Raw genomic sequence first — 13387 nt, forward strand, 5'->3', positions numbered from 1 at the left:
AACCAGCATGTTTTAAAATTTAAAATAAATGTCACTTTTCAATAATTTTTAGCTACAGTCAGTACTACACTAATAAAAATTGTATTAGCATATACATGAGAGGCATTGACAGTGGACAAGTTTAACCTTGCACATAATTTTGACAAACCATAGGAAATGCAGCAATGTTCCAAGAGCAACAAGTTAGCAAATGTGATGATAACGTAATCCATCAAGCCGTGTGCTTCATTTTGTGAAATGAAAACTGGGGGGTGAATGAACGAATGGGTCAATGAGACATGCCGTATAAAGCGCTTTGAGCGCTCAAGTAGAACAAAAGGGTACTATATAAGAACCAGTACATCGGGTGCCTAAAGTATAATGACAATGCAAGTTGTAAGTAGGGCTGGGCACTGAGGATTGTTTTAAACTGGTACCAGTTGCAAATGGGTCAGCACAAATAAGAACCTAGACAACCAGTGTTGCTACCATTAGGTATCCAAAGATGATCACTCCACCAAACTTAAATCTCAGTATAGGTCCGCTCCTCCGATACATTTAACAGCTCACTCCTAGATATAATTTACCCATCAAATGTTTATGTAGCTAGAATACATCACTCCTTTAAGTCACCAGCAAGATGTAATTATGTTATCTATCACACTTGTTAACTTTTTGCTCTTGGAATAGGTCAGTACTTCCATTAGAAACAAATAAAATAGATTTGTGTAAATTGTAGGGGCAAGTGAACTAACAGTCTGTGGTAAGCTGCAGCCAGTGCTCTATTTAAGGCTAACAAATATACACCTGACAAGAAATAAGAGACCCCATGTTGGAGATAGTCAATGTAAAGTGAAAAGATAACGTAATAACAATGACTCCTGTTATTTTCAGCACAATCAAAACATTTGCATTAAAGGACAAAAACAGTTTATCAGACCACCTGTTCAACTAGCTTTAACATGTAGAAAATCAACCTTTCACCTGCTCCCATCTGCCAATGCCATGTTTCATACAATAACAGTACACTTTCGAGGCTGACATGAATTGTTAAAAACTAGCTTAAACTATTTGATTTGTGTCTTCAAATGTGGTGTATTCTTGTATAGGCTATGATAGGAACAGCTATCCTCTCTGTCTAGTACTTGGAGACAGCCCATGTTTTTTTATTGCTCTCTTCAACAGGACAAAGCATGGAGACAAGGCCATGTCTAAATTGTGAAGCCTTCTATCGTCCCTAGAGGCTGTTTTATACAACAAAAAGACAGTCTAACTGCAGCTATTCTAAACTACACACAGGTACTCATTTTAAACTTTCATAACAACCTTACACTTTTTAAGAGCCCACAGTGCATGACAATAATCGCTACATTTTTTTTTCTGTACAGTCAGCAGACTGATGCTTTTGAGACTGATCAGAACAGGCCTGCCTTCTACATAATGACTTTAGCTGCTCTTAAAAGCTTATAGGTGCTGAAATGTGACACTGTGCACCGGGCATCTGTTCTCCTAAACGGGGACCCACCATCAAACCTAATTAGACACCACAATAGCTCTGTACAGAGTTGGTAAGCCTGCTACCAAAAAACAAAACAAACAGACAAAAAAACCCACATCAATAGAGAAGAACTCAATTGATTAAAAGAAGGAGAAAATGTTCATTTTTACTCTTCTTTTATGTTACATTTGTGGTACAAGTGCATGCAAAGATTCTTGAACCATTATAGATTTATTTAATAAGGGTATATTAATAAAATTGTGAATGCATTACTTAAATGTGCTATTTTTTCCTGATTCCTTCTAATGCATTTAAAGTGAAAAGTTTTTTGGTTTTTGGTTTTTTTTTTTTAAAATGCTTCCACTGCCCACCCAATTGCCAAAATTACAGGTACTGGTGCTGCACTGCATCATTTTATGGCTTTTTCCTAAAAATTGCTATGGCACCTATTATTGATGTCAGCAACTGCTCAGTTGTTGCTTCAACAGGTCTACAGGAAAAGACTCAGCTATACATTCTTCACAGGAGAACTTCAAAATGAACTAGATCTATAGAATAGAAGTGCTAGCAGCAGTTTGGAAAAGCACTTAAACAATACTTGTGTGCAATAGGTGTAGATACTGCAGTTGTTCTGGCTTTTTGAAATACAGGGGCTGGAATGATTGATAACAAAATAAAGTGCTGTCTGCTCAGTTATAAAGGTACCATCCATTTCTTTCTTTTTTGTGTGATTTATTAATAAACCGTAATAAAATATTCAAAAGAGGGGAAAAAAACCCAGGTTTTTCTAAATGAACTGCTCATTGGTTTCCTTTTTCGAAACTGCAATGCTTTAAAGTTTAACTGCAGACAACGTCTGTTAAAACGATGAGAAAAAGCAAAAAAACAAAACAGAAAAAAAAAACCCAAACCATTTGAATGTAATTTATGTGCCATATGAAATTCACTTTTTTTTAAAAGAAATCATTTTCTTAAATGCAAATATATACAAACACTCTCAATACTTTGGGACAGTATTTTATCTCCTGGATGACGCAGGTTTGGTGTGTTTTCGTTTGTATGTGTTTGTTTCTGCGAGTTTAAGTGTACCGTGATTGCGTGCGTTTTACTTTCAATCTGAAAAATGTTAGGTAAGCCTTGAAATAAAAAGCAACAACAAGCCTTGGTAGCAACAACAGCAATCAAGCATTTGCGATAACTGGCAATGGGTCTTTTATAGCGCTGTGGAGGAATTTTGGCCCGCTCATCTTTGCAGAACTGTTGTAATTCAGCCACATTGGAGGGTTTCCAAGCCAGCGTTTATCTTCACTGATGTATTATCAATCTTTTTGTTGAAAAACTGGGGCTGCGTCAGTTAATGCTCCCCAAATTTTTATTCACACGCCGCACTAAAGTACCTTTCTATTAAAGTTCTGTGTCGTATACGAGGGTGAAACTCTTGAGTTTCCATGGTAACAGTGGCGCATTGCAGAGACTTGTTTAAAACGAAGCAAAAAAATTTGTGTCAACAATTTTCTACAATTGAATTCCTCAAGGAATCAGTTCAGCCCTAGTGAACACCATGGGTGGAAGTCATTTTATTAAATTTACACATTCCATGTGTTTGCAAATAGATTTAAACAAAAATATGAGCTAAAGAACAGGTTTACTCACATGACGCTGTAAAGAAGTGCATCTCATTTAAAATCTTCTTAACACATTTAAAAAACACTAAAAATGGAGCATAAACCAAATGTTTATAATAAATTAATTTAGGGTTGTCCAATATCACAAAACATAAGGAATGACAGTATTAAAATGTCTATCAAATTATATTGTAGTCTACTGCTTATTTCCTGCTGCGCAAAATACACTTCTTATTGAAATATTCTTTCATTGCTATTTGCAGTAGTCACCATGGCATCCCAGAAGGACCAGCTAAAACAACTTAAGGCATTTGCTCCAAAATGAGGAGCTACACCTCTGTAACAAAGTCTGATATGGACCAGAAAACTACTGTCCAAATGATCCTGCAAACTGGGCACTAGCACAACAAACCACCTCTGCAACCTACAGAAGAATCACATGAACGAGTTTAAGAATGAGAAGCAAAAAAGAAGCCATCTATTCAACAGTTGAATATTAACCAGACTTGGACCTTTCAACAGGATAATGATCTTAAGCACACTGAGAAATGGCTGAAAAAGAAAAAACATTTTATGGAATGAAATATTTGAATCCATTTAAATGTAGAGGAATTTGAAACCAGTATTGCCTACAAAAACCTACAAAACATACCAAATGTATGCATGTATGTAAAGCAATATCCATTTAAAACAACAACAAAAAAAACCCATTCTAGATAATTAATATAAATAGGCTGGTAAAGCTTTAAGAATAAAGCAACTGGCCTTTAAAACTAAACTACATAAAAAAGCATTCTTCTCCATTCGTGTCCGTTTCCTTTTAATCTATTAATTCAGCTCACATTTGGCCAAAAGCAACACTTGCACTCTGTCACTTTCTTGTCACTATGTGTAACAAGCCAGCCTTTGTCTCTGTGTCTTACTACTGTGCACTCTCAATTCATGCCTTTGTAGCACTGACCAGAACAGAAAATTTGGTCACTGGTCTTTTAAAAACAGGAAGCACAATATCACCATGGGTGTTCAAAGAGATGGATGAAGCCTAACAATAAGGACAAAATTTGACATGTGCTAAGTGAAAACATTATTTATTTTTTTTAACCATCCATCCATTTTCTCCCGCTTATCCTTATTAGAGTAGCCTGGGGCTGCAGCCTATTCCAGCTACCATAGGGCAAGAGTCGGGCTACATCCTGGGCAGGTTCATCAGTCTGTTACTAACAGTAGCTTGTAGTCTGGGTGTAATCAGGCCTGAGTGTGGTTAGGGAAATTAAGGTCATCTTTTTGGAAACGTTTGGCTAGCTTTCTTCCCCCTTAATAGACAAAATCATCATTTCAAAAATACTGGTGGATGCCAGTGCTACCCCTCAGCCTCCTAGCAAACGCACCTATGGTATACATTTGAAATTGTGTTCACAAGATTTTCAGAAAACTTTACCTCTGACCTTGAGGTCGAGGTCACTGAGATTCAAACTTGTTTGAGACTTTTAGTAGATGCACCTGTGGTATCACAATCCTACGTCACCTCGTTCTCATGTTCACAGATTTGGACATCCACACTGCCCGACATTCAACCGACATTCGTCAGTCCAACAAACGACAATAGGCGATATATTTGCGCAGGTGACTTTTTGATGAGCGGAGCAATGTAATCATGCAAGGACTGATTTGCGCATTTTGATTTTATAAGTTTTGTTTGGAGGGAATATTTTACCTTCTCTTCTTGTTTGTTTCAGTATTAATATAGATACTTTTTGGATTATTCATTCATTCATTCATTTATTTGAGATGCGCCAAATCGCACAAAAGACTTAACATTATGTCAGATTTTTTTTAATGTTCACTGGAAGAAACATTTTGATGTTTAACTTACTTTTTGTTTAATTTTGCATTTGTTGTTTGGAACGGCCTATAAACACGGTTATAGTGGAAAAAAGAAGCCAGTTTCTCTTTGTTTCCCTCCCTACCATTGCGGGTTTTTTAATTAAAATAAAATGTTTTTGTTTTTTTCTGAACATAGGCAATAAAACAGCGCTATTATGTTTTTTCCCGCCGACTGCTTTTCTTAGCTTCAACCAACATTATTACAAAACTTACTGATGGGCAAATAAAACTCGGTCGGTAAAAACAATCGGTGAGAGGCTCAGCCTATCGTCGATAGTCAATATATTCGTCCAATCGCCCAACCTTAATTTCCGCCCCGCAGATGGACGACACTACCCCATCAACCTTTTCCGCCTGAGGGGTAAAGACTCAATTTTTTATATAAAAGGATCGTCGTTGACTGATATTAAAATTTGTTTGATGACCTGAATAAGAATGGGTATCGTTTAGGTTTTATCCGATACCGGTGCCAAACCGGTACTTTTGAAACGGTGCCGGTGCTTAAACGGTGCTCGAACCAGTGCTTAAAGAATGGAGAACACAAACTTTGTCCAAAAACCTCTCATGTTTTTATTTTTAGCAGTCTTTTTTTCTGCAAAATAATAACCAAGTTAGCCTTTTCTGTTGATACAACATACCTCCTTTGGTTGGAACCGGTGCTTAAACAATGGAAAACACAAACTTTGTCCAAAAACCAAAAAGATTTTTTGCTAGCTGGGATGCTAACGGAGAGGGGTACAAGTTAGTTGATTTGCTAGTCTCGGCCAAAGAAGAGTGGTGTTAGCTGGTGTGCTGAATCGTGCAGACAAGACCGCCTTACTGGAGGTAAGTGGTATGACGTCCAATCTACGGTGAAGATCTGGGTTCAGGAGAGACGAGCGAAGGTAGCTAGCGCCCGGTGGGGGGAAAAGCTAACACTCCTGTCTGTGGACAGTTAAGCTAGCCAGCCTACGAAGGTTTAGATATGCAGAGATATCGCTGCGAGAAGAGGTTTTTGAATAACGACTATGTAAAAGTGCAAGGGTGGGCGGCTCTACGCGACATGGTTGTCATGATCATCAGTCAATCAGGATTGGCGGAATGAGATAAATGCTTCTGAGGAACATGCAAGGAGGGGCATCCCATAGTGACATCGAAACAAATGTTAGGAATGAGAACTGCATGTACCACAGAGCCATGGCTCAGTGTCTGAGTGTCTAAATGAGTCTCACAGGCCTAAATGTGCACTTGAACCCATTTATAATTCTTAACATTTGTTTATCTTGCTTACCTTGTTTATCTTGGACTTTTTACTGTATTTTCATAAGTTTTATAGTTTTTTCCTACTGCTTAAAATACTCCCTTATGACCATTTATACTACAAAGTAATTAAGCAATAAACAATTAAATGATAGAAATGTTTCCATTTTTCACTTTCTACTATAACAATGGGTTGTTTGTTTGTTTTTTTACAACTACAGTAACAAAACAAAACAAAAACAAAACTGGACAGTGGACAATAAGCTACCAGAACCTTTCTATAATTTCACACATTTATTTCTTACAATTTCAGTCCAAAGAGTCGTACTAACAGATTTCTTTCTTTGTCAAAGCAGCTTTTACTTTATCATGTAGTGAACAGTTAAACATGTCACTTCTTTACACTGACAGAAAGGGCGTTTCACTGGTCTGTCCCCCTTAAGATCAAAGTGGGCTGTATGTGGCCCAAATTGTAAAATGAGTTTGACACCTCTGTTCTCTACTGTCCGTGTGTGGAAAAAAAATACACCTGGCATCAGGAAAGAAGGCAAGCTGTTGGAGGCAGTGTGACGCTTTAAGGAAGAGAAAAAAAAAAGCTGTATAGGTCAACAGGACAATAATAACTACAATCAAATAAATATATTCTTGCTGTCCGCCCAATTTGTTTGCACTCAGTTTGAGTTATTAGGACGCTGTGCAGTAAGACCACTAGTTTGTCCTTTTTACCCTCTCAATCCTAGGCGTCACAGACAGACAGCTGAAAACCGCACAGCCAAACGATCATTCCTGTTATACTTCTTTGAAGTCCAATTGACATCTATTATCTGGAGCACATGCGTAGTTGGTGCATTATAATGTAAATTTACTGTGAACAAGACTACCTGGTCTCAAAATACAGGTAGGCACATGGACATCCACACGGACCCTATTAGACTTGTGGATGCTGAAACATGTTAGGCTGTAGTAAAATCTTCCAAAGTAGTAATACACCGAACATAACAGTGAGAGCAAGAGAGAAAGACAGCAACTTTGTCAGCTTTTCAGTTGTGTCTTCTTACTTTACTATTTGTGGTTACATTATAAACTACTGCAAAAAATAAAAACTATTCGATTCCTCTACACAATGTAAGTTCCTCCTCTAGCAACCTGTCTTCTGCTGCCAAAGTGGTTTAGTAAGCGGCATACACCTGAGCTGAATTAACTGGCCATAGGCTCATTGTTATTGATATCCAATCCAGCTTTTCGAGTTACCATCTGGCAGAAAGCCAATCCAAATATTGGTGCATTGCTAGTTCAAACCCCATTGTAACATACAATCCAGAAGCCATACAATTCCCCAAACCAAACCACTCTGTACTATTTCTTCCAGTAAAGGCTAAGTCTCAGGCAAAAACTGTAGAATGGCAAACACTGAATTTCTTTAAGAATTAATCTACCTGGACTAAGAATAGGATTTTCCTTTAAGAAAAAAAGTCTCTCTCACTTACCTGTGGCAAAGCAGTGTTCAGCTGTCTCTGTAGTGAGTCCCTTTCATGGCTAACTTCATGCAGTTTGCTCTGGGTCAGGCCCAGATTCTCCTGAGTCTCTCTCAGGGTCTCAAGAAGACGATCTCGCTCTTCCAGCATAGACACCATCAATGACTCAAAGTGACCCTCTGAGTCAGATTGAAGTGGCGAACCGGAACCTCGACGACCTCCTCCATTTCCACCACCAGGGCCTTCGGCCTCACTGATGGTGGGCATCACCTCGCACATCATCTGCAACAATAAAGAGCAGGAGAAAACAGGAGAAACAAGGACCTCCGTCACTGTCACGTCAATAAAGCAAAAAATAAAATAAAACTAGCCAAGTTTTATAAGAACAAAGTTACAACTAGTATTTGTCATTTACATGTTTCAGAATGAGTGTCTGGGCGTAGCTGTGCAGGAAAGAAAGCTGTATATGCAATATTCATGCTAAAGCAAAGAGCTTATGTTATGCAACAGAGGTCTGTGTGCCATTTTGTTAGGACATTACAGAGTCAAAAAGCATATTAACTTGTTAAAACGGAATACCAAAACCACTTTGAAGAACACCAAAGGAAAAAAAACAAAACAAAAAACACACACACACACACACAGATCCTATATTAACAAAATTATTAACAAACTGAGATATAACATTAGACAGTGGGCAAGTCTGAAAGTCCTCATCAGGGGTAATTTAATCTCCATAGTTTAAATTAACCCTCACAGTAGCTTTTTGACTAACAAAAGGGGCAACAAAGACCAAAATCCGTTGAATCTAGTTGACTTACTGTAATGGTTAACTAGTTTGTGCTGATAGTAGTCTATAGAAAAACAATTACGTTAACCCATTCTAGTTAAATTTACTAAAAAGCTGAGAAGGTCTGGGTAATAAAGCCGCTCTCCATATCAAGCGGCTCAAGTCCTGTAGACAGGCTCCCGGACAGAAAACCAGGAATCATGTGAGTTGGATTTAACCAACCTAAAAGGAACAACAACTTCCAATAGGGAACAAGTAGCAGCTAGGTACACCAAAATCTCAAAAACAGTCAACTGCACTTTCCTATAACTGAGGGGAACCATTCTTGATACATGCCAATTATTTAGAGCAAATCTACCTACTAGACCCTCGCAAAGCGCAACGCAAAATCCAAACTAACGCTTTTTATTGAGGTCAAGCCCCTCTGGATAAACCATGTTTAAGAGGGGGATGGTCACATTGAGGATCTTTGTAAAGGTAGTGACAGATGGCGGGGGGCACTACGGATACCTACTGCACCATGCATCAAAAACTACAGGATGACAAGTGGAAGTAGAGGACTTTGGCTGACTTACAGAGGCTTTTTCTTTTTTGCAGAGGCGAAGATAAGGGCTAGCTGGGTAGTAAATGAGGTATAGCAAACGATTAAGGGGGCCACCAATTGTCAAAGTAATTACAAATCTATTCAAAGTATTTTTGTATTTTACATTTTGTAAATGATTATTTTTAATGAAGAACTAGGTCCCCATCAAGAGGATGGCTGGAAGCCGAAATGCATCGACAGTATAGTGCTTGCCTATTGTAATGCTATCAGATACGTCTGGGAGTTAGGTTAAACCCTACAATTGTTTTCTCAAGTATTTTCGTGTTAAAGTTCTTTCTCACCTTCAAAGAATATTATTACTCCAAGTTCCTTCGTAAATCCAGGTTATGTTATGACGAAGTAAACGTCAACAAGTCCAGCTAACTCCAACTGTGGATTAGAGCCTTGTCAAGCTTTACAAGTATCCAGAGTCATTCAAAACAGAAATTCCATTCAGAGGCAGGGATGCATTAAGGCAGTGAAAGGGTCCTCTTGGTGGAAAAAAAAAGATAATTTCAGAAAAGGCCTCAAAGCGACACTCGCATAAAGTGAGCAGGGGGCAGTATTCCAAGTTTGACTGGCTAACTCTGCGCTAGCCAACAAGCACTAAGTAAGCTGGTGATTCGGTGATTGCATATCTGGATTCTGGAACGAAGCGTTCATTTTTGCATCTCAAAACGAACGACCATCCTCAGATATAAAGTTTGACTCATATATAACTAGTGAACATTAACTGATACAGTTAAGTGACGTGAAAAAAATAAGCAGCCGTAGTCGGTTTAGCTCATTTGAAACAGGATTCTTTGGCTTAAAGACAGTTTAAAGTCGACAACTAGCCAATGTTAGCTACTAGCCAGCTAGGAAGCTAATGTTTGCTGCTCTATTTTAGCTTAAAAACGTCAGGCAGTCATTGAAGCATTAACATTATTTATTATAAAAGTACATAACATGATAAAATCTATCATAAAAGTTTCTTACACTATCTAAAATGCTAAAATCCTGAAATGAGTCTTAAAAGCTCTGTTAAAAATTATTCATTTATCAAGTAGCGTTAGCATCAGCTAACGTTAGCTTCCCGTCGATTCCGTGGAGTCGCGTCACCACATCACGGCACCAGCTAGGAAACTTCCAGCTAACATTCAACGTTAGCAGCGTTTCAGTCTGTTTAGGAAATCCAGACCGTTTATAAAAACATATATTCCCTTTGTTTCCGCCCGATTTCCCGGCGTTCTGTCAGTATTTCCACCAAAGAGGTCCGTTGGTCCGGTCCTTCCCTGTCGCCACTGCCTGCCAGCTTCGGCAGTCGGGACAGCCAATGGTGGGCTAAGTGTCGCTTGCACTTAGCCTGCCAATCTACGGGAAGAGAGCGCTTCCCAGGTTGGCAACAGGAGGAAGTGGAGAAGTAGCAGTACGTTCAGTTCCTGTAGGGATATAAGCTTACACTTGTGTATTGAAAAGACAGAGACAAAGCACGACTTTTCCATCAACAATACCCGTTATTTATTTAAATTTACAGGTTACAATATCTCGGATGTATGTCTGTGAAGGTTCTCGGATGTCTCACCGTTCGGCTAATATCAAACAGGCTATTTTACCATAGTTTGTATTCTGATATGTTTTAAATACACATGTAACTTACATTTAACATTTAATATTGTATTTTGTCTATGTTTTGCTTGTAGAACCAATAATAATAATAATAACAATAATAAAACTTAACTATGATTAAGAGGAACATTTAACAGTTTGATTTAAAAGGCCCGAATTCAGCCATTATAATTTATAATGTAACTTGTGGAAGAAGGTATCGAAGAGCCAAACGTTTTTGTTTTTTTCCAAATAATTTCTTTAGTTCACTCTTTGGCCCACATTCAGTTGTCACTGATAAACCAAGCTCTCGCAATAAAGAGAGCATTTACGCCCTCTTGTGACGGATCAACACAACAAGTTTTGTATTCATTTATTTTGCAAATTTTGATGTGATATTTTGAGAATTTATTTTTTTACAGAAGTTCACTAGAAAATGTTTGAGTTATAACTTTAATGCATTTTAATAAATAATGGACAATTTGACAGGTCTGAGGTTTAAAACATGGCAGTGAGTCCTTTTGTGATGTATAGTTTGACAGGTAAATGCAAGACAGAATACGTGTGTGAATAAGAGGGAGACAGGTGCAACTGACAAAAAGACATGAGGCTTAATTGGAGTTGGCAGAGCTGGAGATGTAGAGATTTTCATTGCACACCACAGAACCAATCTGTTCCATTCCAGGCCTGTACAAGGTTGGAATGGGGTACAAGAACATCAGTAAGGTGTTCTTGGTGAGGTGACAACTCAAGACCCTCGGTTTCCCGGTTGCAATTCCTTCATTATCAGTATCTCTTCTTCAAGATGTATCAGCTCCAGTTGGCGTAGTATGACATGCCTTGTCGTCACCATTATTTAAAATAAACACAGGAAGCACAAATAAGAAGTAAAGATTGGCCAACAATGCTATATACTCTCTACCTCCACCCAGTGTTCTGGTGGCGGTATTGCAGAGCCTCTTGGGCATTAGAGTCAGAAACATGTTAGAAGCAGGGTGGCTGTGTATTGGAGGATCATGGCTGAGGGGGAGAGGCAGCACACTGGAAATGAACTGGGAGTGTGAAGATGTGCTGAGGTGGAGATGGGGTAGTGGTGGCTGTGGCTGTAGCAGTAGCAGCAACCTGGGAGGGGGGTAGATAATGAATCAAACCCAATTAAAAACGTGATGCAGTTCATTTGACCACTTGTGTCCCTTATAGGCTGAGAACAAAGATGGTTCAGAGACCCCTCCAGTCTCTGCTGACACTGTATAGGTAAAGCTGGTTCCCAAATCTTCCTTCTGTCGGTGTTGTAGATGTTTTCAAAGTGTGGGTGACTGCTGGTTCCTTGTGTACTAAAAGTATATATGGGAAAAAGTATACCAGGGACACCAAAAACCATAGCACACTATTCCCAAACAAAGAAAATGGATGGATGGATGGACATTTAAATTCAAATAGTTATCATCACGTCACTTCACAAATTCAGGTAAAACAGGGCCATAAAGCAAGGACAAGAGGACAGTGTCATCAGAGAACGACTATAAATCTGTTCTCATAAGAAGTCCTGCAGCTGTTTGTGTACATAATAAAAATAAGTTGTGACAGAGCACATCACTGGGGTGAATCAGAGCTCGACACAATCCTGCAGGATTTGTCCACTAACGAGGACCTGTTGGACCCTTTAAGTAAGAAAGTTTAAAATCGGCATCGGGAACTGGTCTGGGAGGCCAGTCTCTCCCTCAGAATATGAGGCTGTATCTTATTACAAGCAGAGGAGAAGTCAGCAAACAGAATTCATGCATGAGAACTGGGTTTTTTGAGGTGCTTCTAAAAGCACATCAAAAATTAAACTGTGTTTAAAAAAAAAAAGAAAAAAAAAAGAGTTTTACTTGACTGAAAAGCAAATTGCAAAGAATCAAGTTTGTTATTATTGGAGGACGTAATCATACTTTTTAAGATCTTTTCAAAGGTTTTCATTACAAGTGATGTAATTGCAACCGCTCTGAAATCAGCTAATTCGTTCAATATTTAGGAATAGGTATGATAGTGGATGTCTTCCAAATTGTGGGGATTTGTCCACTACCGATGCACCACTGGAAAAGTTAGGGTTAGAACCCGCTAAGCTAGTCAGTAGCAATGACTCCAAGATTTGGTACTGATCCAATAAATACAGGGCAGATACCAATACCGATACCATACTTTTTAATAATAAAGGTGGATACAGCATCAAATGGCTTAATCTGAATTAATTAGTTAAAACCCAGAACAGAAACAATAAAATGATCAAGTCTGTAGGACATCTACTTGTAGTTTTAAATATGGTAATCATGCAGTATCCCTTTCACAATTAACACAAAAGGGTAGTTATATTCAATCAAATCTTAAACATATTATATTTGGTATATTTGTTTCAATTCCAGTAAATGTTTTTATTTAAATAACATGTTTCAGTGTGAGCATGCTTACTTGCTTGCCTAGTGCTTCTGAGTCACGTGATAGTACAACATCACAGCACAAGAGGGGAGAGGAGGAGCAAACTGTGGCTCTTCTGGGCTATGATACTTGAATGCAGTAGCAGACCAGACTGCCTCTATGATGACCACAGCAGTACATACAGAACCTCCCCCCCCCCCCCAGAAACTAAAGTATCGATCTGATTACACCTGTATTGATCAATACAATACAATACAACTTTATTTGTATAGCACATTTAAGACCAGAGGTAGCCAAAGTACTTCACATAAT

General features: G+C 38.4%; 1 protein-coding gene across 7 annotated transcripts in view; it reads right to left on the bottom strand.

Annotated features, from left to right (window-relative positions):
- The window catches only part of ppfia1 (PTPRF interacting protein alpha 1), a 41599-nt gene extending 31163 nt beyond the window's left edge, over positions 1 to 10436 (bottom strand). For all 7 annotated transcript variants that reach the window (XM_063470194.1, XM_063470203.1, XM_063470211.1 and 4 more), the window contains exons 1-2: positions 9376 to 10436; positions 7713 to 7982 (exon numbers count right to left, since the gene is read on the bottom strand). In XM_063470194.1, the coding sequence (XP_063326264.1) occupies positions 7713 to 7982 (270 nt within the window). In that variant the 5' untranslated portion in view covers positions 9376 to 10436. The remainder of the gene's footprint in view (positions 1 to 7712; positions 7983 to 9375) is intronic.
- Positions 10437 to 13387: the final 2951 nt, after the last annotated feature.

This window comes from Pelmatolapia mariae, linkage group LG1, assembly GCF_036321145.2.
Source record: "Pelmatolapia mariae isolate MD_Pm_ZW linkage group LG1, Pm_UMD_F_2, whole genome shotgun sequence".
NCBI lineage: Eukaryota > Metazoa > Chordata > Actinopteri > Cichliformes > Cichlidae > Pelmatolapia > Pelmatolapia mariae.